General features: G+C 46.7%; 1 protein-coding gene across 1 annotated transcript in view; it reads right to left on the reverse strand.

The window, feature by feature from the left end:
• Nucleotides 1-2,622: 2,622 nt before the first annotated feature.
• Nucleotides 2,623-27,615, reverse strand: part of Synj2 (synaptojanin 2) — an 85,354-nt gene continuing 60,361 nt past the window's right edge. The window contains exons 12-27 of the mRNA XM_076858085.2: nucleotides 25,644-25,835; nucleotides 23,270-23,351; nucleotides 22,392-22,532; nucleotides 20,053-20,245; nucleotides 17,738-17,896; nucleotides 16,371-16,527; nucleotides 15,210-15,327; nucleotides 14,278-14,496; nucleotides 14,099-14,177; nucleotides 13,417-13,585; nucleotides 12,681-12,851; nucleotides 10,633-10,767; nucleotides 8,971-9,083; nucleotides 7,850-7,958; nucleotides 6,002-6,177; nucleotides 2,623-4,457 (exon numbers count right to left, since the gene is read on the reverse strand). Of these exons, the coding sequence (XP_076714200.2) occupies nucleotides 3,687-4,457; nucleotides 6,002-6,177; nucleotides 7,850-7,958; nucleotides 8,971-9,083; nucleotides 10,633-10,767; nucleotides 12,681-12,851; nucleotides 13,417-13,585; nucleotides 14,099-14,177; nucleotides 14,278-14,496; nucleotides 15,210-15,327; nucleotides 16,371-16,527; nucleotides 17,738-17,896; nucleotides 20,053-20,245; nucleotides 22,392-22,532; nucleotides 23,270-23,351; nucleotides 25,644-25,835 (2,984 nt within the window). The 3' untranslated portion in view covers nucleotides 2,623-3,686. The remainder of the gene's footprint in view (nucleotides 4,458-6,001; nucleotides 6,178-7,849; nucleotides 7,959-8,970; nucleotides 9,084-10,632; nucleotides 10,768-12,680; nucleotides 12,852-13,416; nucleotides 13,586-14,098; nucleotides 14,178-14,277; nucleotides 14,497-15,209; nucleotides 15,328-16,370; nucleotides 16,528-17,737; nucleotides 17,897-20,052; nucleotides 20,246-22,391; nucleotides 22,533-23,269; nucleotides 23,352-25,643; nucleotides 25,836-27,615) is intronic.

Consider the following 27,615-nt stretch of genomic DNA (forward strand, 5'->3'; position numbering starts at 1 on the left):
TCCAACGTGGTACTCCCCACAGGTCATGAAGGACCAGCCATATTTATGGTTGAATTATCAGTATATTCTCATTCCTCAAAAACCACCAAAGAACATTGTGACACATTTTGTGTGATGTTTGGCATAGAACACACCAGAACAGAACTTGAATAGTACTTCCTCCCTCCTGCCTCTACACTGTAATGTGCTCCCACCAGCTTGAGCTCTGAAATTTGCTGTAAGGCCCAAGAGAAGTTGCATCCCATCATCTCCCAGGTCTTATAGACAGTGTGGCATAGTTACAGAGTATGCACGGCAGCGGTCCCTGCTAGTACCTTTCAAGTCAAAAAAACTTAACTTGATTATTTTTGCTTTTTCAATGTAATTTGATGGTTATGAAAATGAACCAAAACAAAAAACTCACATATAGGAATAACAAACATTTGATCCAGAACAGAAGGCTAGCCAAATAAGATATTCCAAGGTTTTCTTCATATCTGAAAAGAAATAAGCCCAATTAAAAAGACAAAAATATTTAATAGATATTCTGTACAACATCAGTACAAATTTACCACTTCAAAAAATATTATAGGGTTTTTATTAATCACTCATCCCCCACAATCAATCACCTTTGCAGTGTTCCTTCATCACCCATGAAGTTTTTAATGCATCCTTTGTTTCTACTTACACATATGTCAGTTTTATTAAGTATCTTTAACTTTTAACAACTTTCAACATTTTCAGGCATTGCTTGTTTAGATGCCCTGATTTCAGTCACTTACCAGAACAAATTCTAAAAATGGGCAAGAAGTCTGAGAAGATTGTTTTAAAAGGGACTAGACTTGTGGTCAGAGAGCCAATGCTGACTGGTGAGTACGCTACTAAGCACTCTACTTCCACTATGTTACAGAACAGCAGTAATGAAACCATAGGTCATAAGAAGAAGTCCTTATGGTAGCATCACAGCAGACCAAAAAAAAAAAAAGAAAGAAATTCCTTCCGAGGCAGCTGGTCATGATCAAGGTTATTTAACAGACTCTGCTGCTAACTTGACAAACCTTCCAGCTAATAAACATTGATTTAAGAAAATAGATGAAGCTATTCCAATTTTCCTCCATTCTTAAAAGAACTCTGGTGTGAGGACCATACATATTGCCAACTCAAAATCCAGTATATGTTGTTCACTAAATGTGAACACCCATGATCCACTAATACTTGGTCAATTCTTTTTTTTTTTTTTTTTTTTTAAAGATTTATTTTTTAGTTGTAGTTGGATACAATGCCTTTATTTCACTTATTTATTTATATGTGGTGCTGAGGATCGAACCCAGGGTCCTGCACGTGCCAGGTGAGCGCTCTACTGCTGAGCCACAACCCCAGCCCCCTGGTCAATTCTTTACTTGTAAATTTTCTTGCATTCCTAGATCAACAAAATTTTCTTTGTTAACAGTAACCGTCAGATCTCAAGAGTGACCTGTCTGATGAGTACTTGTCTTAATGGAACTTTACCTTTTTGTTCTGTACCATTCATTTGCTATTTGCTATCTAGAACAAGGAAAGACCTACAGATTAGGCCCACTGTCCACCTCTTGCAAGCAGCTTTTGTGGGGCTGATTCCCTCTGCTTTTCTGACTGGTTGTAAAATATATCTGCTTTCAAATTTGCCTGTGGTCTTTTATTGTTGTTTTGGTTTTGGTGGGAAAAGAGGATACAGGGAAAACAGCATTTGAATGAAGAAATCTTCAATTCTATCCAGATTTTACCTGTTAGTAGCGATGTGCATCTTGGCCAATCATGTAACTTCTCCAAGCAACCCATCTTGCTTTCTCCCCTTAACTCTATATGACTTTTACCTCTGTAACAAACAAGAAGTGGACAACATAATCCTTTCAAGTATGTAAGTGCCATCAATGGCACTCTGATCACCCAATCAACATCTTCTGTGACTGCTCAACTGTGTGCCTGTTCATCTCTGTGGGGCACTGATTTTTGTTAATTTTCAGAAGGAGTGATATACACAAAATTTTGTTTGAGAACCAGATATGACTTACAGTCTGTTGACAGTGACAACAAAAACAAATCCAAAAATCTCAGAGGTCTTATTGGTAATGAAGAGTAGTATATTCTAGGTAAGATGACCATGATCATCCCAGCCAATAGCATTTGGTACAAGATGCCCCCTGTGCTGCATAAGGGACAACAGTATCACTGCTGTGATTGATCATGTGAAAGACCCAAATATGGCAGGTGACTCAGTGAGATTTTACTGGTGAACTTGTTCTAAGCAATAGTATATCTGCTCCAAATGAATTCTAGACCTTATAACATTGATCTTAAAATATGAAACAGTACGGTGATCTCAATTCTTGAATATTTGAGAAGTTGTGTTGGAAATGTATAGAAAAAACATACAGAAAAAAATAAAATAAACCTAATAAACAGATAAGCAAACCCAGATATAATGCCCTGGGAATTGTTATATACAGGGAAACAGAATTCTTTCCTTCCTAAAGCCACAACCAGGTAGATAAGTTGAATCAAATAACAATGAAAATATTATATGTGCCAGGATGAGTTTTCACATTTGGTGCCTTCATGGGATTTGGAATACAAGGGGAAGAAAGAGTCCATGAGGTTTCAGAGGGTGGATACCACCTGCTATGAACAGCACACCACAGCTCAAAACCACAACAATTTAAAGGGCACGCGGTGTCTAAGACATGGTCCAGGAGTCTTCGGCTAGTTTAAACTGAGGGTAAGCTAATGGTGTATGCTTTAGAACCAAGATAGTGTAAATCCCATGAGATTTACATATAATCAGGGGCACCTCTTAGAATTCTTGGGCATCGCTTCAAGGACCCTCTTAGACACCACAATCCACAGATGCACAAGTCTCCTATATAAAGTGGCATAGTATTTGCACATAAGCCCATGCGTGTCTTCCCATAAATTATCTCAAGATTACTTATAATACCTAATAAAGCATAAATGCTGTGCAAATAGTTGTTAGAGTGTAATGTTTAGGGAATAATGACAAGAAAAATGTCTGGTATGTTCAGTACATGTGCAGTTTTTAAACAATATTTTTGATGAGTGGTTGGTTGAGTCTGTGGCTAAAGAACCTGCAGATAGGAAGGACTATCTAAATAAACAAGGGCTCACGGGAACATACAAGTCTAGACATTTGGTTGACCAAGCGTCGTGTCCATCTCTGATTTTTAAAACCTGGTTTAAAGTGGGCCAGGAACAACTTTTACTGTTCCCAACTACTTTTAGTATCATCCTTTATGCATCAACTTTCAGGTGGGTCACCTAAGAGTTATTCCAAATCTGTAAAATACAAACAACAAGAAACAAAAACTCTACTACGTACACACAAAATTTGAACAACCATTTAAAATTCAACGGGAGAGAATTTCTTGGGCCTCATAGCTAGATTTCCTTCCTTAAAATTCACACACTGAACCTAACAGGAGTCATCCTGTTTCCCTGTGAGCAAATTTAAAATGCACAAATCTTGAATAAACCATATTCATAGATGAACAATCTTATTGAAAAAAGAGTTGTCGTAAACTACACAAGAGTGACAGATGCACTAATGTTCTTTTCAGTGTGCCTTTAAATAGATGTCTGCTTTGCCCTGCTCAAGCCTTGCCTATGGGGAAGAAGGGCTCCATTCTGCGAAGGAGTGCCTTCAGAGTTGTCTGTCATGTTTTTGCCAGTGGGTCAAACACCTGCAGTGTCGTCCTCTTGTCTTTGTCACTGATGGTCACCCAGTGACCAAAGGTTTCTCCCCCATGGTCCAATGGCATCTTGCCCTCAGCAGCTTCTGAAGTGCTGACCTGTACTTGGTCTCTGGGTGCCTTCTCAGGGCTCCTGGCCCTTGCATTAAAAGGATCAGAGCTCTTGGAAAGCCAGGCATTATTCAACAGCTTAGGGTAGTGGAGAAGGTTCCAGAAGGGATCCGGATAATCACCAAGAAGGGAGGCTGCTTCTGGCTTCATTACTCTGGAGCTATCAGTTTCTGGGCTTGTGGCAGATGTAGTGCCAAGAAAACCCACTTGTGGAAAGAGATTATCAGTGTCGGGCTGGTGTCCGGATAGACAGCTGCTGCTGCTGCTGCCGTTGCTACTGCTGCAGGTGAGGTCTTGGAGGAGCTGGCTGTTGCTCTGCAGAACCTGCAGGTGGAAGGCTGCTGGTGCAGACTTCTTCCTCCTTGGGGGCACCCTGGGCACCAGAGATGGAGCCTCTGGAGCAGGTGGCATGGTGGCTCCTACCACAGGAGGGGCTTCATCTGGCACTGGCTTTCCACTGCTGGGCCTCCTCTCGTCACCTTTACTGGGCTGAAATGTTCTTGGCTTGGGAACAGGAGGGACTCGAGGGGCTGTAGCTGGAAGAGGGGCTTCAAGGCTTGTCTCTGGATCTCCGACTATAAAATGGACAGGCTGTTGCTCAAACTGTTCTTCTGGTGACATGGGCTGGGGAAAGGTAAAGCAGAGTGTAACTAAGAAGCCAGCCCTTAGTAAGTTGAGACTCAGAACACTCAGTGGGCAACAGGGAACAGGGAGGAGACTGAGCTGACATTCCAGCCAATTCAGGATTGGAGGAAGTCTGAGATGCCAGCAGTGTCACTAGGGAAGCACACATTGATCAGGACAGACCAGCAAGTCCAATGAAAGATGAGTGGGAATTTTGAAACCAGGGCCACAGTGAGCAATTTGAGACAAAATTGTCTGTTACCTTAGGAAAGGGAGTTCTGCTCTTTCATTATGTAAAGCTAACCTCTTTGAAAACATTCCTGGAGGCCGCAGCTTTGCAGATATTTCATGCAGTCTGTGCCAACTCGGGAGATATGACATGTCACAGCATGAAGCTATATGAAGGACCAATGGATAGCCTTTCTCCTTGAATCATTTTTATTTAAACATGAAGAATGCAAAACATTACATAGGAACTTCACTTCCTTAGTTCTGCTTCAAAACTATCACAAAGAAATCAACCCACAGTTTGAAATGCAGCTTTGCTAGGGAAGCAATTCCTGGTGGGCAAGCATGGGTATCCCAGTGTCTCCTCTGGTTCTTTAGAAAACAAACCAAAAGCATGATCCTTTCTCCACCAGCCTGACACCATAGCTCCTGTGCAGCTGGTTGGGAAAATGAATCTATTCTGCTCCTGGCTTTTAAAAGACAAAGCAAATGCAGGAAGGAAGAAGAAGGAAAGGGTTCATTTTGCAAGAAGGCATGGAAAATGGACATGTGGCAACGAGCCAACATGAAGAAGCGCAACCCAGAAAATACAAAGCAAGCTCAGCGAAGAGTGGGCACCAGGGCCACCTCTCACACTCTCCACAGGTAGAGGAGAAGCAGTCACTCTGGGAGGCCCAGGCAGGGATTACCGAGGGTCCTGTTCCTAGAACTGAGATCAAACAGAAGATCCGGATGTGTCTATAGGTGCCAGTCTCTGGGCAGCCACTGTCCTTACAAACTCATGTCTTTGAAGCAGTAAGCAAGGCTGAGAAGCTTGAGAGCGAGAGCAAAAAACAATCTGCAAGAAAAGTGGCAAGAAAAGCTGTCGGATCTCAACAGACTGCGGCCACGTGAGCCCTGGCAGAACTGCTAACCGAGACATCACTCATTGTTTCTCCAATGCTCGTAAAATCTGTGTGTGTAAAACCAAATGCACACACCACACAGATGGCTGTGCCAGGCCACTTGGGAAAACACCCCACAGTGGTTCCCGTGGTGCTCAACACCAAGGAAGCAGAATCCCTCCAAGTCTCTCTCGTCACAGTGAGAGTCTCTGAAGGAGTCAGCGCCTTGCTTGTTCTTGCTCTGCTGGGGCCAAGATGCAGCAGAGGGACAAGGGAGAAAGCGGTTGTCAAACGGCTTTCCAGAAAGAAGCAGCTGGGTTTAGGACTCAAGAATGTGGATGGAAAAGCCAAATTGAACTTGGTTTTTGTCTAAGAGACATACCTTTATCTAAGAAGATATTCGAGCAACTTCAGAGTGCTCCAGATCCCTACCTTTCCCGTTCTCCTCAAGGTTGGCTTCTTGATGGCAGGAACCCTGGGTGCAGGCCGCCGGGGCAGGAGTGGGGGCACCTGGGAGGGCTCAGGTCTGGCCTCCCCAGGGCTGGGCTCTAGTTTGGAGGATCCTTGGTCTCTCAGGGCCATGGCACTGAAGGCTTCTTCTGGGACGCCTGAGACAAAATCACAGGCTCAAGCATGAGGACAAGTTAACCTACTGTGTGATTTAATCTTTGGAAGTCTGTATCTTAATGATAATTTACTAATTTAGTGTACTTCTTCTTTTCTTAAAAAAAAATCCTCAGAGATTGTCAGAATACACCAGCTGTGTCCAGCTTTGTATTTTCTGTGTTCACCTTCTCAATAGAGGTGGGACCTGGTACCCAGGGATGGTCTTGATGGGAGATCAGCAAGACCCTGACACCATATGCAAAGTGTCATTCGTACTGACATTTTTCAGGGGAGATGACTTAAAATGTATCAAATCTCAATAGGCTCATGAGCAAGAAAATGTTAAGTTGAGAATGTGGGTAGATTTAAAATCTCAAACTACTAGCATCTACAACTGAGTTTTTTAAAAACAGAAGCTTTACTGAAATGTAATTTATATACCATAAAATTCACTCATTTTACATTAACATTCAGTGGTTCTTAATATACTCACAAACTTATACAGTAACTGCCACTATTTAATTTCAGAATATTTTCATTAACCAAAAAGAAACCCCATACCCATTTCAGTCACTCCCCATTCCCTCTTCTTTCTAGCCTGGACACCAAACTTTATTGGTACTGGGGGTTGAACTTGGGCACTTTACTGAATTACATCCTCAGTCCTTTTTACTTTTTTATTTTGAGATAGGTTGCAGAGTTTGTTGCTAAATTGCTGAGGCTGGCCTCAAACTTGCAATCCTCCTGCTTCCACCTCCTGAGTCACTAGGACTACAGGTGTGTGCCACCACACCCAGTTCACTTCTAGTAACTTTTATGGATTTGCCTGTTCTGGACATTTACGGCCTTTTGTGTCTGACTTCTTTCACTTGGCCTAATGTTTTCAAGGTTTACCCACAGTGTACCATGTATCAGTTCTTAATTTAAATGACAGAATGATATTCCATTGTATGGCTATACCATATTAAGTCATTTTATCAGTTAATAGGCATGTGTGGGTTGCTACAGTCACAGTTTTAATTTTTAATAAAAATAAACCATCTGTGATATGTAGTTCTACAATAGCCTTCTAACTCAACCTCCCTAAATTTATGTAAGAATCCCAAGTAGGTTAAAATACTGGCTCAAAACAAATTAGGTGACTGCGATTGCATATGCCTTTTGGGCACAATCTCCCCTCTACAAGAGATTCTGTAACAAACCAAAACAAATGTGAGTTACCAGTGATTAAATATGGGAGATTCCCAAGTAAACTATGATAACTTGGAGTAAGTGAAATAAGAAAAAAATCAACAGGCACTCCCATGACAGTGCAGCATTGACTCACACTTGCTCGAGATTTAAGAGATAGATTTTGAGCCTGAAATAAGGACACACAGCTGTCTCTTTCACAGAGCTGGCCAGACTGAGTCAGCACCTGCAGTTAACCTTTTTTAAATTTAATTTTATTTTTCTCTTAAATAGTGTTTAATAATCCTGGGTTTATTTTATATACTTACTGAATTTTAAATAGAGAACAAATGAAATAAGTAAAATGTTATTAAAGGCTACTTTCATTTTATATTGTTTCAAAAGGAAAAAAAGATCTTTTCCTAGGCCACTTTCAGTGGAAAAATGAACAGAAAGGAGACTGAGCCTCCTCCACAGGGAGCTTCCCCAGTGTAGGCCACCTACCTCCTCTGGCTTCCAGGAGACATCGGATTGCTGCTTCTGCCTCCTGCGCATTGGTGGTTTTGATCTGCTTGACATTGTAAGGTTTACTTATTCCGGTCCTAGCTTTGGGCTTGAGGACAGAATGAAGAAGAGAAGCATGTCAACAAGGTGGGAAAGCAGCCTGGGTGGTGGTGTGTTCAGCACGTGCTGGTGGTCTGCCAGGTGGTAGGGGTCTTTGCTATATATGTGAACCCTACAAAGCCCCATCAGATGTGGATTAAAAACACCAAATCTAAACTGAACCCCTCAAACCCTCCTCCCCTAGGAGCACTTTCATTCCAAGAAGAAGAATCCAGGAGTTGTCAGAGCTGATGACTCTGGTCTCCCAAACCAGAGAATGAAAGATTTGCAATGGGGTAAAACAATCTCTTTATTTCAATAATCAGATAAAATCCAGAGAGCAGAACTATGCCACACCTTCCATGGCTTATCTGAGTATTAAAATATCTTCCAGATAACCTGAGTTTCCTTACTCATCGTCATCGGACACCACTGCTATCTAGTCACTCCTTATGGCCTGTGACGGTGTGCGCCTGCCTGGCCTGACTCACCAGACTGTGTGGTGACCCAGGCACCTCAGCACCTGCCTTCACCTGCCAAACTCTTCCTGCTGACCTTCACAACACTTGGCAGGTCACTGGGCCCTCTGGACCCCCATGAGGGTTAGTCTTGCTATGACCCTCTATGTGGTTATTAGGTCTCTTTAGCAGCTTCTCTCAACTGTTCTGGTACCAGAATGACCATCATTTATTTTCTTATGACCGATCTCAATTTCTGCTCTCTTCCCTTATGCTAACCAACAGCTTGTCATCCAAGGACAAGGACAAGAATCACAGGAGAGAAGCATGACTTGTAAAACCTGTGATTGCACTTTGGGGATTCTTGGGGACCCTTGGGGATTCATCCAAAGTGACTTTCTGGTAGAATACCTTGTACAACCACTTACAATCTACAAGAGTTAAGGGAGATGGGAATGAGGTGGTAGGCAAGGAGAGGGGCAAAGAGAGATCCTGCAGATCTCTGGGGCAGGCTGGAGATGTCTGAAATGCAATTGTTTCTTGGAGCTGAACAGAGAAACTCACAGGTTGCCGAGGTGCTCCAGGCAAAAGTTTTGCTGCTGGCAAGATTGAATACTGCCCATGGGTGCCAGAGGAGATGGATGCATCTGAAGCTGACTTTTTCACCATTAAACCAGCTGTAAAAACCAACAAGGGCAGATCTCAGCCTCAGTGAAGTCACAAGTTGCCAAGGAGCTACAAGAAAGCTGAGGGAGGCAGTTGTGCAGGCAGATGCAGCTTTGGCTAGGTGTGGATGCTGGCGGGGCACAGAGCGCATGCCCAGCATGCGTGAGGAGTTTCTCTTCTAATTCTCTAACAGCTTGGTCTATTAATGCTGATTCTCTGGAGAAGCATGATTTGGACAAATTTGAATATAATATTCTAGGGGCGGTTCTAATTGGATATAAAAACGAATTGATTTTTAAGTGGTTCAAAACACACTATCATTACTAGGTCCAAATTTTTTAAATGTCTTGAGGAAAACAAAAAAAATTCCCAAATCAGAGAAATAAACTATGTAACATTATGTTTATAGCCATTAACAAGTCCTCTTTAAAAATATTCAGTGACACAGAAAATATGTTTCATTAAATGAAAGACAATCGAGTGAAATAGAAACCAACTTTGCTTACAAAATATTTTTAAAGTTATGTGTAGCTACAGATATATGTAACAGAGAAAGGCTGAAAGTATTTTGGTTAGTAACTTATCTGTAGGTAATCAAGTGAATTTTTAAATTTGATTTTTCATAGTTCTCTATAAAACTTTTCATAATTACATGATTGTTAAATTTATCTTCATTTTTTGCATTTCTGGAAATTGAACCCAGTGCTTCATTACTACTGAACTACAGCCCCCAGTAGTTTTATTTTTTTTTAGACAGGGTCTCACTAAGTTGCCCAGATCAGCCTCAAACTAGCTGGGTTTACAGGTATTTACCACTGCATCTGTTATTTTTTAAGTATAAACCCAAAAAAGCAAAACTACATTTCAAATGCTATGTGCTCCTTGCTTACCGTGGATCACTATCGTGAACCCAAACCTGAAAGGAATGGTTGTGGAAAAATCTACATCTGATTGTCATATTTTTGGGGGGGGGGTAAAAATAAACTGCAGTGGTAAAATGAAAACTGATCAAAAGAAAGCAGGCCACAGCTGTATTTTGAGGTTATGAAGACAAATTTGATGGGAAAAGCATTGTTTAAGGAGCGAGAAGAAAACCACTTCCTGTGTGACTGGAGCCAGGGAAGGGCCCATGCTCAGTGGGAGCTCAGTGACAGGGGTCTGGGATCATGACCTGGGTTAGAGGCATACATGTTTGGCACCTGGGCTTGCTAGACTCCTAAGCAGCAGAGAGGGCCAGGCCAAGGAAGCAGCAGCCTGACTCTGAAAATCTAGAACAGTCCCTCCTCATTGGGCTGCGGTGCCAAGTTTCCATTCTGAAGGTTTCCATTTGAAGGCAGCTGAAAGCAGAAGCAGCGTACAGGACAGCTCATTTGCCACGAGAAAGACAACTGCCTGTACTATCAGTATGTCCTGGATTTAAGACAAAGATGCCCAATGCAGGGAAAAACATGGGGGGATTCGGTGGCTGGGAGGTTGTTTAGTGCTATTTTTTCAGTAGCAGGAGATGTGCGATTATCCCCAGCAAGCATTGTGGCAAGCCAAAGTCAAGCAAAATCTTACTTGGAGGGGGGGGTCTCTGCGGTGGGTGAGGTGGCCGAGGCCTACTGGGAACTGACAGAGACCTGCTTGGAGAACGGTGGCGGAAATCTCCGATGGCTCCCAGCTCCTGCTCTAACTCCACCAGGTCAGCATCGTCTGAAGGATATGGCGGGTGTAAATGGTCAGACAAGAGCCTATGCACAGAGGCCACCCGTGGCAGGCAGAGCTACCCAGGACAATGGAGGGCCTGTGCAGGAATGGCACCCCTTCCTGATGGGCAGATGCATCAGTGCCCTCTTGGAACACCCAGTCAATCCTGGACAGTTTGTTTTCCAGACTTGAGAGACATTAACAAATTTTAAAGAGTAGGCCTGTTTCCTTCTAAAACAATCAGCCAGAGTTCCACACAGAGGAAGGAAAGTGTTCATTCCTCACTAAAAAGTGATCACTGTTTTGGAGGCTGAGAGCATTTCCCTTTCTCTGCCAGCCTGGTGGCCAGAGCCTGGGCTGCCACCTCATGAGTGTCAGCCATCTTGACTGGCTCATATCCCTTCCGAGAAGCCAAGAGGGGCCTGTGGAGGTGGCTGCCTGTGGCTCATGACATAAACTCAGTTACAGGTCTTTTCTCCTACACCATGACATAGCCCCTTATATTTCATCTTGGGCTCAGACACCCTGTCCCTCAAACCCAACAGCTCAAGCCCGTGTGTCTGAGGCGGAAACTGGAGTAAAACAGGTTCCAGCGGAATGGCTGAATACCTGCAGTTTTGGACATACCCACCTGGTGCTTACCAGGGGCCAGGCTGCCCAGGGTCCTTTTGCTCTATTAATTTCTTCATTCAGAGGCAACTGTGTTCACTCCTGGCCTGGCCCCCAGGGGCTGCCCAAATAATAGCTGCTCCTGGTAAGAGGCCACCTCTTCTGAAGAGCACATTCCCGCACCTGCTTCCATGCCAGGGTAGCAGCCTCTCTGTATGAGCAGTGCGCACAGCCACCGTGACTGCGACAAAAGCTGCTGCTTCTGTGTCGGGCAGCATCTGCTGGACTTAGCCATGCATCCCACCCACTGAGGGAATGTCACAAAATGCCAGATTTCCAGGATCCCATCCAAATCTCTACAGTGGGGCTCAGCAGTCTCTAACTTTAAAAGCTCCTGTGGTTCCCAGGAGGCAAGCCACTGTTCAGTTTGGGAACCATTGTCATTTGGGAACATGGGGGTCTTTGCATTTCCTGGCAAGGAACTTCCCTAGGAGGTACCTTAATTCAATTTCAGCCCTGTTTTCTTTTCCTGGGCCCAGTTCAAGGGGCCCAACACATGGCCAAGTTAGAGCTGTCCAAGTAGTGACACGGTGACTGACACTGAATGTGTTTCGGACACCTTCAGGATGGAATAGACTTAATCTGGTCTAATGCAGAAATATGAACTACCCTACTCGCCAGCCACGTAACACCAGTTGGCTTTAAAACTTATTCAAAAGAATTACTCTAGGGCTGGGGTTATGGCTCAGAGGTAGAGCGCTTGCCTTGCATGTGCAAGCTCCTGGGGTCAACCCTCAGCACCACATTCAAATAAATGAATTTTTAAAAAAATTACTCTACAATTGAATCCAGGGTATGCAGTTCCATCTACTGATCTTTTAGTTCCCCTAAGTCTAAGATGACATAATGCTGTTGCTATATAATATAGCTGTATAAAATATCATATTATGTGAATGGAACAATATGTCAAGTTGTAGATTATTAAGTCTCTCTCTTGAAGGATTGAATTACAAAAGTTTCAGGATGAAAAATCACAAATGTAACCACACTTGAGAACTGGGAAACGGGAATTACAGAGGAAATAGGCATTACCCTGAACCTGGTGTTACAGGAGTACAAGCTGTAAAAAATTAAATACCTAGGGGAAATCAGCATGAGGTACTGGATTCCTGCCCAGAGCACAGTTCTACACTCTCTGCCTTCCTGGGCCTCTGCCAGGACTGCACAGGTTTGCTGGCACTACCTAGCACTGCCTGCTGCGAGACAGGGCGACATGGTCTCCCCCCACGTGAGGAAGGAGGCTGAGCTACCTTTGTACGTCGGGTGCTGCTTTTTGGTTAGTGCCGGAGACTTGCTGGCAGGTGCCACTGTTGTAGTGCTGGGGGCATCAGGAGGGTCGTCTCCCCCCAGCTCACTGTCTGAGACCACAGGCTGCACGAGCTCATCCACCAAATAGTCTTCATCATCTTCGAGAACATCCCCTGGGAGGAGGATTGGCCCACAGTGAGGTAAAAACAGTCCGGCGCAAGGGCCTAGCCTCTGGTCAGTGGGTCTTTTGGCTTGTACCAGGATGCTGCGGCCCACCTCCTGCAGCTGGGGTCTTGCCTCCCTGGCTCCCACTTCCACTCACAACCCCAATAATGTCAAAGCTAATGTTTTTTTTTTTTTTTTTCCTTTTTCTATTTTATTTGGTGCTGGGGATTGAACTCAAGGGCACTTTTACCACTGAGTTATATCCCCAATCCCTTGTATTATTTGAGTCAGGGTCTTGCAAAGTCACTTAGGGCCTCACTAAGTTGCTGAGGCTGGCTTTGAACTCATAATCTTCTTTCAGCCTCCCGGGTCATGGGATTATAGGTGTGTGTCACCACACTTGGCTACAGCATGGTGTAAGTCCAAATGTCTCTGGGTCCCTTTACCATTTCCTGCATCATCCCTAGACATGAATAGTGGATCACATGGATGTGACACTCACACTTCAAATGTCCTCCATAACCCTTCCAAACAGGAGCAACACTGCCTGCCCCTCCTCGAAGGGTCACTGACCTTCTGACTCATAGTCTAGGCTCGTGAAGTCAAAGTTTTCCTCCAGCAAACAGGAATTGGCAGTGGGGGACACAGGAGCCATGCTGTCCCGTTTTCGAATGAGCTCCTCTCGCAAACCTTTCAGCCAGTCCTTTGTCTTCGGTCTAATCTTCACCGCTCTGCCTTTCACCTGTGAGGACAGCATGGTAAGTGAAAAGAAATACCAAAGTCATAGCAAAGCCTGTGACCAGGGTGCCCCTTTCCCACCTGTGCACCGGGCACAGGCCGATCTTCATGTTTGGCTGAGAAAAAACAGGGGTCCAGGCCCCAGGTGGAATCAGCACAGTTTTCACATTTGGTCTGAATAAAAGTTTGCCCATCATCACCAGCTTTTCATTCCATGCAAGTTTAAAACCAAAATTTATTAAAATGGAAACTACCTATGAGCCGCATGTCCCAAAACACATACTGAAGAGAAGGAATCTCTCCTGTACAGAGGCAGGGAAATACACTAAGAGTTCAGGGACTGTCCCATAACACCCGAGAACCACAGCCAATCCTAGCTCTTTCTCCGTGTGGCACCTACACACAGGCACAGGTCCCCACAGGTTCAGCATGAGCCAGGTCTGAGGAAGGGAAGACACAGCCATGTAGAAGTGAGATCAGTCAGGCCTGCTCCATGGTGTGACCCAGTGCCACTTACCTTCATGCCATCCACATCCAGGACGCTGAGGGCTGAGTGACTGTCTGCAAATGTCACCAGCATCTGTCCTTGGTTGATCCTGAAGTACATGAGAGAGGCCTAGTCACAGCCTGGAACCACCTTGCAGCCCTCACAGATCCTCCCACAGCCCAGAGCCCATATCTGAGGGCAATGGCTACCTGACGAGCACAATTGTCCCAAAGTTCCCCAAGGTCTGCATGAGTTCAGCCCGCAGGTCCTCGGGAAACTCGCTTTTCTCTTCTAGGGTTGGCGACTGAAGGTTTACAACAACGGTGGCGTCCAGGGGGCCCTGGAAAGAGGACACTTCCTGGAAAACCCTCTCCCGAGCACCCACGTCGACTTCTTGTACTTCCACCTCCACGATGGCCAACACGGGTCTGCGTCAGACAGGAAGGGAAGAGGGCGAGAATGGTTAGCCCAGGGCAGGTACTGCCCAGTGCTAGGCCTGGGCCCGGTCCGCCAGAGCTCTGCCACCTACAGTAATATCAGCCTACAGATCCGTAGGCTGGCTGCACCCTAGCACTTAGTCTTCATCTCTCCCCCATCTTCGTATCGTCTCCTGGCATTTCTAAGTATGATCTGAGAGAGGAAAGAAATACCACAGTGCCCTGAGAACATGACCCAGAACTTAGAAAACCACCAGTCATCAGCCAGGACTGGGCAGCCCTCAAAATGAGCCTAGATGGCTGTATCTTGGAAATAGTGACAAGCAAGTGAGATTTTCAGCAACATCAATTAAGAATAATTAAAAGCCATGAGATAGAACAGGTTGTGTCTTTGAGACTTTCATAAATAGTGTCATTTATGATATAGAGCAATGGCAATAATGCTACCAGTTATTAATTCTCAGTGGTATTTGTTTTATTTTTTGTTCTTTAGTGTATTTTACACACATGCACACACTCTCACTCTCCCCATATGCCCGCGCGCTCGCTTTCACGCTCTCTCTCTCTCTCTCTCTCTCTCTCACACACACACACACACACACACAAACACACGCAGGCGCGCGCGCGCACATGCATACCTTTAGGGGGAGAGCATGTCTGCTCCCCCTGGGGAGAAAACACTACCTTCTCCTGTGAGAGCGTACCTGTGATCAGATGCTTGTAGCTCCGCTCGGCCATAATACCTAAGGGTCCCGGGAGACCAGGTGTGTCTGACTTTGGTGTCTCCATCTAGACCATTGTCTAGGAGATTGAGTTCTCCAGCTGCTCCCAGGGGGGTCCATTCAAGAGGCCCACATGTAACACAGAATCATATCAATATACATGAATGCAATTACAAACACCTGTAGCAGGATTCTCTATCTCAAACCACCTCAAAGCTCAGGCTCATTCACTTTATCCCCTTGAACTTGAACCTGGGTTCAGGGTGTTTGGGGCCCTGAGGTTAAAGAAGTTCCTCACATGCAGGTTATCCTGACAGTAATGACCTTGGCCACCTACCACCCTCCCAGGTAGGTTAACTATGAGCACGGGGTTCAGCCATCCCTGCTGCCCAGCCCCCCGACTCCTGCAAGGGCCCAGGAATTACAGGTGACCTGCAGCCATTCATATAGAGGCATGGAGACCAAGGAGCCAGGATTCACTTTAACCAGCCTCAGTGCCCTGGGGCCAAACGGATGTTCATAAACTTAACTGAAGGAATATTTATCTTTTTTATCGGAACACGTGGTTTCCTGGCCTTGAAAGCTTAGCAAACATCTCTCCCAAAATGTGGAATTGTTTATAGGTGCTCTAACTTCAAGTAAACTTCAATTCCCAGTTGGGTAGTAATTAAGTGTTCAAAACATACTTGGCAACTCATTTAAAAAAACACTCTCATTTTTATTGTGTCTTGCTCGAGTTCAATTTGGAATAGAGGCTTTAAGGAGAAAAGAGCTTGGTCAAACAAAATGGGCCAGGCAAAGGGCCTGAGGGAGGGCGTGGGGAGGGAGAGGGCCCTGATACTTCCCTCCTCCTTTCCCAAGACAGCAGGCAGAGCGCAGGGCAGATGCAGCTGCCAGGGAGGGATGGGGAGACCAGGACAGACCTTTTCACAGGTCACCGTCTCCAGAAAGAGGCCAGAAGGGGGCTCCCCAAAGCTCGGCTTCCAAAAATCATTCTGGGATGATTTTTTTTGTCATTTGGGTTATCGAAAAACATATGATTTACAAGCAGTGGAGTGCTGGCTGAGTGAATGCATTTTTTTCCTTTATAGTGTTTATCGTCTGACCCCCCCACTGGCTCTTGAATGTGCACATCCTACTCACCTGTTTTATCAAAAGGACGCTTCTTCCTCCACCACAGTACCCTGTCTGTCCAGGCCGGGGTGCGGCATTTGTCACTGGTATCATAGGCAGCAGAGCCCACATCGTACTTATAGGTGGGTCCAAAGTTAATTGCTCCTTCATGGAAGTCTTTAAAAATCTATTGGGAGGAAAAAAAAAACAAAACCACAAGACCATCTTTCAGTGAAAAAAAAAAATGCACATTCTAGAATGTTCTAGTCCTAAAAACTAACAATCTGTCATATTTGCAAATTTGTCTTACAATGGACATTAGTGTGCTTTTCAGGCGGCCGAAATGCAATCCTCTACTCATTTTCCAGCGAACACACCTTTGCTTCCTTCCCTTGTATCCTCCAGCCAGGCCTGCTCTCACCCCCAAGAGTCAGGAAAAGAGCACAGGGTTTGTGTGTGCATCTGCACATCTCCAGACCCGCACCTCACAAGGCCTGCGTCAGTTGGTGCTTGTTAAGTAAATGGACTGAGCCCACAGAAGCACTGGGAGCCCAGCTTCCCTCTCTGTTAAGCTCTGGATCTGGCCTTGTGCCCTGGGAAGGCCCCAGAGCAGCACTCACTCCCTCCCTCCCTCCCTCAAGTGCAGAGGGGAAGGAATGAGAATACGTAGGAGGAAGAAAAAGAAAACCTTGTCAAGGAAGTCTGGGGTGGCCACTCATCCACCCTTAGCAATCCACTTACTGACAGGGCCCTAGGCAAGAAGGCAGAGCAAACCACAAAGAGTGCCGAGTCTTGCTTTTGGAGAGAGGCCTTAGCTGCCCTCTCCCCACATACTTCACCAGCTTCACTCTCAAAAGGCCAGTGGCATTCAGACGTATTTTCTCATCTCCGCCTATCCTGCCAGGGAGCTAACAGACACAGGAATAGGAAACAGAATTCTCTGGAGAAGATAGATTTGGGATATCTGGAAGAACTGAGGACAGGTTTTCTAGCTATTTCTTTTCTACTTATGCCATGGCCTAAGAGGTCCCTAAAATTGGCAAAGGTAAAGGAGGGAAGAGGAGACTTGCAGTCGGACCTTCTACCACTGGGTTAAATGCACTCAGAAGGCTCTTCTACAGAAGAGCCTTGGGGTTTGAGAAGACACAAGGACCCTGTGTGTGGCCAGCCAAAGCTCATTCAAGAGAGACAGTGTGTGGGTGAATGGATGCTCCTGTTTCCCTAATTTCTTAAGCCCCACATGTTTTCTACAGTATCAGAAACACCATTAAACCCACTCATAGAACTTAATTTGCTGAATATTATCAGTGCAGGGATTTAGTAGGATTCCACGTTGGAACAAGGATATTATTCCCATCAGAACAGCTGCCAAAAAAGACCTTAAAGTCACAACTTACTTTTCCACTTGATTTCTGCAGGTGTAGTTGATCAAATTCCAGAAGTTTCTTCCAGTCTTGGCGTTTAACAAAATAGAAGACTTCTTCATAAGTGAGATCAATTCGGTAGTTGAAATCACCACACCAAAACACATAATCGTGAGAAAAAACGTTTCTCCCCTAAATTGTAAAGAAAATCATCATCGTTGTCTCCCATCCTCGAGGAAGGTGGAGGGGAGGGAATGAGGACGAGCAGAAGCTCTTTTCTTTAGATGGTTACTCTTAAGTTTTCCACTAGAGCCTTTCACTTTGACCAATCCCATGAATCTACTGAGGATTATACACGCCTCGCTTTTTTCTTTGCAGAACAGTGCTTGAGTGTTTAGACAAAGCTCCAACCCCAACAGGAAGCACAACTGTCAAGTGCAGTCCTGGGGATCAGACTCGGCTCCTGTTGTCTGCACCACAGAAGCATTGGCCAAACGTCAGCATCACGACAAGATGAAAGGAACTAGTGGAGGTGCCAAGAGTGCGGCTTCTAAAACCCCACGAACCACACCTTGGGGCTCTCTGCTCTTCCTGCCCCTCAGCACATCCTCCCCCAGTCATGTCCAGTGGCCTACAGTCTCCAGCTCAGCCCTGGAGCCCTTCCCCGGTCAAAATGATGGCAGCTGCTGTGCAACAGCTGTCTACAAGGGCTGGGCTCTGTTCCGGTGTACCTCGTCCCCGCAGCAGCCCCTGTGCAGCAGGTTCCACTGGATCTTTTAGACTTAAAAAATTCAGCTAACACATGGTAAAGATGAGAGGGAACCCAGATCTGCCTCGCTCTAAAATTCATTTCTGTTCTCCCACTATGTGGTGTTCCTGCTCCTCCCACCCCATAGCGATCACCTGAACAGAAGGTTAGGATGATCACAACCAAATAAAATGAGTGTCTAGACGGCCCTGTGCAACGGAATTTTCTGCAGTGATGGAAACATTCTTTCTCAGCTGTCTAATGCTGGAACACTGGCTACAGGCCAGTGCACACTGAGCATTTTCAATGTGGTCAGTGCAAGTGATATTAATTTAAATAGTTATTGTGGCCAGTGACTATGGTGTTGGGTACCAGCAGTACACAGAGTTAACTTATATATATCCTCAGTATTTCTATTGTTAAGTGGGGGGAAGAGCCATATTATAAACTCTTATTATTTGGAATGTGTCCCAAATATACTGTTTCGAAATGGTACTTTACAAGTGAGATGGGTTGGACCTTTTTTAAAAAAATTTTTTTGCAGTGCTGGAAACTGAACCCAGGGCTTTGCACAAATTAGGTACATGCTCTTCCACTGAGCTATGTCCTCAGTGCCCCCCCCACACCCCAACTTGTTTTATTTCTTCTTTAACTCAGAAATTAAAGGAATTTTTGCTTTGCATATTTGGGCAGCCCAGTCAATAGGATGCCAGTTTTAGGGGATCTGTTCTTGTAGAGAAGAGCTCTAAGACCCACCTAGCCTCTCTCAGATGCTGGAAAAATCCATGGCAACAGCTGAAATGTGCCCTCCCTTTAGGGAATAGGGCGGCTGTATATGCACCAGAATGAAGGGGAGTGTAGGAGGGAAAACATGAAAATTTGAACATAAAGTCCAGGAAAGGGGATGTAGTTTAGCGGTAGAGCTTTTGCATAGTGTGCTGACCCCTAGGTTCAATCTCCAGCAAAACACACACACACACACACACACAGTCCCCAGCTTCAGCATAAACCCTCTGGCCCACCACTAGAGGGCAGTGCATTATTGGCAACCCCAGGGCCAGTCGGTTATGATTCCTCAGTAATGATCTCCTGGATTTGGAAAAGGAAGTTCTTAATCCAGTAACAGAAGATGATTGTGGATCTCAAAAACACAATTTCTTTTCTTTTTGCTACTAGACCTAGGGCCTCATGTGAGCCAAGCACACACTACCACTGAGCTACATCCCCAGCCTCAAGGAAACTAAATCTGAAATTGTTTGGATTCAAATGTTCTTCACAAATTTGAACCAAGCATGGGCACACTGGTTTTCCTTCCCCGTTCCATCACCCAAGGTAGAACACTGGAAAATGCACCTAAGAAAATCTAGGCTATCTAAATGTCCAGGAAAGAGAAGGAAGTGACGGGACACTGCAGAGCTGGGCTCCTTGGGTGTCCCTCTATCATACTATCCCCCATGTTCATCTCCCTCCCCCAGTATTAAGCCCTGGGTCAGGGATGCTCCCTGTGGTTGTACCCCTCTTGCCAGGCTCCTGTTGGCAGCTCAGAAAGCCACACATGGCAAACAGAGCAGGAAAGCCCCCCTGCCAGTCCACCACTCACCGCAGGGAAGGAGAGCTTGTGGGTGATCTCCCTGTAGTCCTCGTTCCTCTCCTTCACCTGTGACTGCCCAGCTGTCAAGTGGCTGCAGATGAAGCAGAAGCTGGTGCTGTGGAACTGGAAGCGGATGCCCACGGCACCCTTGTTCCCTGCCTTTCCCCCCATGCCAGTCTTCACCGTGTCGATGGCCACGTCCCTGCAATAGAAGAGCAAGCACGTTCCATTGGCCATTGAAAAGTATAAGCCTGTTTGGCCAGAGAAGAGCCCAGCAGCTGTGTGAGGCCCCCGCTCTGAACCACGGCTCAGAGGTCTTCATCCACATCCTCTGAAGCCAAGAACGCAGCAACCAGCGGCCATCACTGGCTCCATGGCCAGGAGGCCGCTCCCACTCAGTGCTGGTGGGCTGCGGAGCACCTTCGCCATGGCCGGGCTCTGAGGAGCTCCGTACTCCACAAGCACCCCGTGGGTGGCAGACAGCACCCCTGCATCTGCCCCCCGCCACCACGTAGTTCTCATGTTAAGCACAGGAGGAATCCTCTGGGCTCTTGATGTGTCTCGAGAACACGGAAACAGCCAGTCCTTCAGGCTGGCCTGGAAGGTGGTGGCAAACTGGCTTTCCCACACACAGGCTCTGGCTTGCGTTACAAGGCCAACTCAGCATCACACGAGCGGGCTTGCAGGACCTAGAACCACGGACCCCAAGCCAAGAGCGTAACGTCTCCACGACCATGCCACAGATGGGGGCCTACTGGTGCACCCCTACCTGGGAGGCAGCGGGAAGTGACAGGGGTGTGAGCGGACAGGCCTGAGGCCAAGAGCAGGAGACTGAGGAGGCAAGTGGGGGGAGCTCAAGCAGGGTCAAGGAGGTCAGCAAGTCCTCTACCCTGTTCCCGACTCATGGTTGATCGCTAGTCTTCACCCTGAACTTCCCTTTTCCCATGAACTTGGGATATGGCCAAACTGCCCCCGTAACACTCTCAGAAGGGTAGGGGGACTTGAAACATTTCCTGAAGTTCTCCAAAGGGAATTATGAATACAGAGCCAGCCTTGTTCTTCCAGGGCCACCACAGGGAGTACCCATGGTCCCCACCCAGAGGCGCTTGACTGGGTCTCATCCCACTTTAGTTGCTGAACCATTTGTGGGACTGGGTGTGAAATCCAGGAGCACTTTACCTGAGCTACATCCCCATCCCTTTTCATTTTTTATGTATGGTTTCTTATTTTGAGACAGGGTCTCACTAAGTTGATGAGGGTCTCACTAAATCACTGAGGCTGGCTTTGGACTTACAACCCTCCTGCCTCAGCCTCCCGAGGTGCTGGGATTTCAGGTGTGTGCCACCACACCGGACTCTGTCCCACTTGACTTAGGATGAAGCCCGCTAGCTGCCTGGTGTCAGCAACTAGAAGGGCTGCAGGAAATCCTAAGGCCATGAAGGAGTCCAGGCAGCCGCGGGAGGCTGCCCAGAGCTGAGGGGGCCTTTCCTAAAGGAGACGCCTCGCCTAAGAACTTGCCCTTCTTACACCACAAAGCTGTCACTCTGGAGAAATAATAATGAGAGCAGGAGACAGAAATGTGTTAAAGACAGGTTTAAACTTCCACCCAGGAGTTTACAAATGGAGTAGTCAGCTCATGACCAGTGGGACATGGTCAACGTCCCAACTGGACGGGGGACACATCCTGGTGTACCTGGACTCAAAGACCCACTGTTTTTAAAATCTCTAGCCTGTGTCTTCAAGGCCACCTAGCTCCCTCTAACCTTATCACGTAAACCTCTAGACTGACACCAGATACTGGTGGCCACCCTCCTTGGGAGCCCTCCCACTGCGGAGCTCTGCTTTCTTTCTTTCTTTCTATTCCTTTAATAAATCCTGTTATCTTGCTCTCCCCTTTGTGTCCATGGATCTCATTCATCGAATTACAAGACAAAGAACCAACACAGACCCTCCTGTCTTACAAAGGAGGTGAGACAGATTCCACTCAGAATTCATTCAAAATGAGACCAAAGGCTTGGCATTTCCTGAGGAGTTACTCAGCCCTTGCTCAGACGTTTCCTGTCAGTAAAATGCCAACAAGAAACCCCTTCCTAGCCCAGCACGGATTCTGGGCGGTGCAGCTCCTCCTAAGAGGGCAGCTTCCTGAGCTGGGAGTTTCCTCCTGAGGCTTTTTAATTGCTAGACAATATCCTATTCAGCTTTTCCCTCGGGGCCTTTGTTCCATTTATCCAGCTATGGCAGGTCCCGAGTCCTGCTGTGGAAGGACCCAGGGAGGGCAGAGGAGATCACAGAACAAGACACACAGACTCACAGTCCCTCAGGCCCCAGGTGTTTATAGGTGTTCTTACCTGATGAACGGAACATGGTACGGACGTACAAAGATATACAGACAGACGCCCACTAGCTGTGCCGAGGTCAAGAGAATGTACCTATGCGAGCGTGAGATGGCTTTCTGCAGCTGCTCGCCCCACATCTTCCTGTTGGTGGTACTGGGGAAGAAAAGAAAGGAAGGGTGCTTGCTCTTCAGGGTGAGCCGAAGTGCACCTCCCACCTACCAACCCCTTGTGGTGTCGGGCCTGGCTTCCACGGGGGGACTAGCTCTATATTTTCAATTGTGCCTTACACATCACAGTGGCACCTTCCTCAACCCAACACCCAGCCCAGGACCTTCTCATGAGAGCTCCACAGTGTTGGTTTATTTGTTCAGATAGTTACTTGAAATATAATCAGGTCCTTTGTTTGGGGGCGGGGACACGGGGGAAGGGGGGATTCTAGCTGCTCTATGCCAAATGCTAATCCAGCAGTCTGGGGCCCTTCCTTTGTGCCTGGCACAAACAGCGTACCTCCTCCTGACACTCACACTTTCTCACCTCTCCCCAGAAAATGTGAATCAGCTGCCCTCCCTGCCCTGCCCTGCCCTGCCCTGCCCTACCCTGCCCTGCCTGCCCTCTAGGCTCACCCACCTGGCTCCCCAGGCTGTGTGAATCAGCTTACCACATAGCCCAGGAGCACCTCAGAAAACACGGTGACACCAGCCCTTCCTTCCCTTTACTTATTCAGTAGGGACGAGGCAGGGGGTAGTGCACCAGTACGAGTGTGGAAAAGGAGTCTAGCCAGAAGTAACCACACAGTCAGGGTCACAGGCTGGCCCTAGGAGACCTTGGGGCCCTGCTCCCCACCAGGCACCTGGCTCAGGGTTACCCTGCCCCCCACACGCAACCCTTACCTGGCATTGACAATATTCCCTGCACTCAGCTCCACCATCTCTTCAAACCCCACGGCATACACATCAGTAGGGCTGCTGTCATCTGGGGACAAGGCAGGAAATGAAGGAAATGAGAACCACCAGGTCCTGCTACCCATTTCCCTCCTCAGGGCCACACCACCTACTGTAGGGGCCCACTCACCCGATCCCTCTGGGGCACCAGCCTCTAGAACCCACTCTCCCCTCCTCTCCTCTATGCTTCTAGCCCACATCACACGTGGCCCTTCCTTATGTATGTCCCAGGGTGTGGCACCAATCTCTCTGAACCTGTTTCTTTCTCAACAAAAGTGACCAGATGTTATTACGAGTAAATCAAATAACTTGAGTAAAATACCTGACCCTCCTGCTAAGTGTTGAGGGCACCCTCTAAGCCAGACCCTGAAGTGGCTGAGGGGTCACACTGCCTCATGTTTAGTTTGTGCTTCCCAAGTACTTTCATAACACTGGGCACAGCATCACCCAGCTAATGCGTGACCAACATGGTCCCTTCAACGGGGACCATTATTTGGGTCTAGCCCGAGCTGGGTGCTGTGCTGCTTGGGAACCATTCTGATGGGACCTGCCACAGAAACCCCTGGCTTACACTGATGCTTGCATTCACTGACGCTCCCCAGTCACGTCCTCTGGTACTCGGGTACTGAAGCCATCAAACCCAGACACGGTTCCTGCTGCAGAGCGTGAGGCGCCTCTGCCAGGGCTCCTGCAGGAGGAAGTGGCCTCTACTGGGAGAGGCCAACAGGCTCCCCACTTCCTGCTCTGCAGCTCCACGAGCACTGGCACTTCCAGCTGAGCTGGTGTAAAACATGAAGCTGCTACTGCTGCTTTTTTCTCTTTTTAAAAGGAAGCACCACCTGTCCCTTGACCTGGCTAGCAACAGGAAGTTCAGCTCCATCCTTCTCCTGAACTTGGTGGCTTTCCAATGGGCCCACTACTGTCCACCTCAATGAAATATCCTGGCAAAGCAACCACCAACTTGCTGTAACTACCCACGTGTCCTCCAGGCAGGAGGAGGGTTGCTGTGGTACCAGGAAGGGGCTTTTCTCAGCAAGGTAGGGCTGACCAGCCCCAGCACTTGCCAGGCTGTCCTGTGGAGTTCAGATGGCTTCTGGACACACCACCCGTGCCAATATGGGCCACCCCCAATAAGAGAATCCAGGGGCCCTGACTGTGGACACTTGCTCCCAGGCAGACAAGAGGGTGTGAATGACAGGACGGGATGTACATAAGGACAGGTCATCCCAGGCAAAGACCTGGTCAGGAGCCTCTTTCCAAGTCCAAGGATGTGGAAATAAGCAAGGCCCCTGAGTTAACAGTGATTGGGCAAAAGTCACTTAAGTCTTCAAACCTTGAGTTTTGAGGGCACTTAATAGGATCTTGCACGACAGATAATTTGTTAAGTTTGGAATTATTTTATTCTCAAAAAGTACACAAATTCATAACTACTTAAAAGTGGATGGATATTTCAGGCAGAGGATCATTTATCTGAAATGGTTGAAACCAAAGTGCTTCAGATTTTAGATTCTGGAATATTTCCACATGCATAATGAGGTATCTTAGGGATATGACTCAAGCGTAAACATGAAATTCATTCATTTTATTTTATTCATTCATTTATTTTTTTGTTGGTACTGGGGATTGAACCCAGGGGTGTTCTACTACTGAGCTCCACCTCCAGCCCCTTTTACTTTTTATTTTGAGATAGGATCTCACTGTTGCTGAGGCTGGCCTTGAACTTGTGATCCTCCTGCCTCAGTCTCTGAGTTGCTGGGATTACAGGCATGCACTCCTGTGACTGGCTCATTTATTTTACATACACCTTGTTTCCTAACCTGAAGGCAATTTTATACATTTTTGGTGCAGCTATATTTTAACTGTGACCCATCCCAGGAGTGGAAATTTCTGCTTGATGTCACGTCGGTGCTCAAAGTTTCAAATATCGGAGTATTTTTATTTCGGGTTTTAGATTGGGGATGCCCAACCTCGAGTTGGCTGGGGGAAAGGCAGGGATGAGGCATTTATTTTCAGGCAGCAGCAACATTAAGTGCAGGTCTGGCTCTAGCAGCTCCCAACAGCAGCACTACCCTAGAGGGCCCATCTCCTGACAAAATTCTAATGACTGAAACCTAAGACATCTTTGCACATGAAGAGAAGAGAGACCTACTGGGATAGCTCCCCTGTCAGTAGGGAAAGGGGTCACATGGTTAATTTGCTAGGCAATATCCTAGAAGGTGCTTTCAAACATCTTAAAAGTGAAAAAGGCAAATAACAATTTCTTCCAGGCAACGGCTATTTAAAAGGTCCAGCCCGACATGGCAGGTTCTGTGGAATGCCTCACCCTGGATGTCGGCAGCCCCGGAGAGCTGGGGCGCATCCAGCAGCCAGTCTGTGAGCTCTGCTGTCCCCAGGAGGTTGCTGCGAAACTGCTTCCCTCCATTCACGTTCCAGGTCCCCACGGCGACTTGGATCCGCTTGAAGTTGGTGAATTCTGACTGACGTTCTGTCATAGCTCTTAGGATCCTGGGGGTCACTGTTAGGAGGCATGAAAAGTCACCCTTCTCTCAGCCCAGACCTCAGGCATCCTCCAGGATTACAGGAGGGGCTCCCTGCAGAGAAGCAGGCAGCTCCAGAGCTTGAACACATGGACCTCGCATGCTACCCAGGGAGGGGATGAAAGACCAGAGACACCATATCTGTCCTGCAACACAGTGCAAAAAAATTCACCCTCCACACCCTTCCCCAATGAGATCCACAGAGGGACATCAGGTCACAGGGAATCTCAGACACGATGGGATCAAGTCTCATCCTCAGCACTCAATCCATGATCCCACAGAAGAACAAGGCATAGATTTCAAGCAAGGGAACACTGCAGTGGACCATATAATTGTACACACACACACACACACACACACACACACACACTCAATCTTTAGATATATAACTTGAAATGTCTTCCCCAAACCCCATCTTTGCATTTTCTACCTTTCATCCTACATAACTGGTGTGTGAAAGGTGTGTGTGAAAGGTTCTGTTTTATTGTTCATTTGACCTTAAATTTGAGGCATTAAAAAAATCATGACATCATAATGTCTCCATGCTCTAGAGAACCAAAATAGATCCAGTTTTTACACTAGTGATTCGATTCCGATCCCGTTGGTCTTGCTGCTGGATGACCTGTGCTCTGCCACCTGGTGCTTTGCTCAGCTTCTCCCAAGAAGATTGATACCCAGAGCAGAAACTAAGCATCACCCTGGCTGTCAAGAGCCAAACAAGTGGCCCATAATGTAGAAGGGTAAGAGTAGAAAACACTTGGGAAGCCGCTTTGAACGTGGGCACTTCTCTTTCAAAAACACCAAGAATTTCCAAAATAAAACTTAAACGTTTTTATGAGAAAAAATGCCGGGTCTCCCCTTCTTTTTTGTAAGACCTGTAAATTTCCCAGGCTCCAGGGAATAAGAGGTCTTTTTAATTTCCCTAAAGGAACTTCCAGCTATTGATGGACTCCTGACAGTTTTGCCAAAACTGGATGTGTCCTCCCCACCCAGAAATGGACGGGGTCCTCTCCTCTATTTCAATAGGGCTTTTTGGGCCAGAAGAGGACAGGCCAGGTTCATAGGAAGCTCCCTGGGCCACACGACACTTGTCAAGGGCACCAAGAATTCAGGCCACTGAGGAAGTTTCTGGAGTGAATTAGAATTTAGAGACATTGACTTCAGAACAGTATAGATGCTCAGAGCCCTGCCATTTTCTTCCCTCCTCTTGATGTAGAACATAGTCCAGTTGAGAAAGTGGAAGAGACCTGAAGGCACAGGCTACTAGGAAATAACTACCCTCCATCACCACAGGTTCGCATCAGATCTATCCAACAGATTCAATCCATGGATGGAAAATACTTGGAAAAAACTGCATAAACAATACACTTGTGGACTTTAAAATTGCCTGACATGGCAGGTTCTGTGGAATGCCTCACCCTGGATGTCGGCAGCCCCGGAGAGCTGGGGCGCATCCAGCAGCCAGTCTGTGAGCTCTGCTGTCGTCATATGGTATGATGCCCACGGGTTATATACAAAGACTTTACCATATATATGTGTATACATGTGTGTATATATACATATATGATGCTTAGGTCAACTGGTCAGATCAAGATACCACAGGTCAGAGGCCAGAAGTTCTGGATAAGTCTGCCACCCGCCATCTTGGATTACATGGTGCAGGCAGTGGGGCTGGTTAACTTTACCCACAAACGCCAACTGCTCTGACGCAGCGTAAGGGCCATGGACACCCCTATGCAGGCAGAGTGAGAACTCATT

The sequence above is a fragment of the Callospermophilus lateralis genome, chromosome 6 (genome assembly GCF_048772815.1).
Source record: "Callospermophilus lateralis isolate mCalLat2 chromosome 6, mCalLat2.hap1, whole genome shotgun sequence".
NCBI lineage: Eukaryota > Metazoa > Chordata > Mammalia > Rodentia > Sciuridae > Callospermophilus > Callospermophilus lateralis.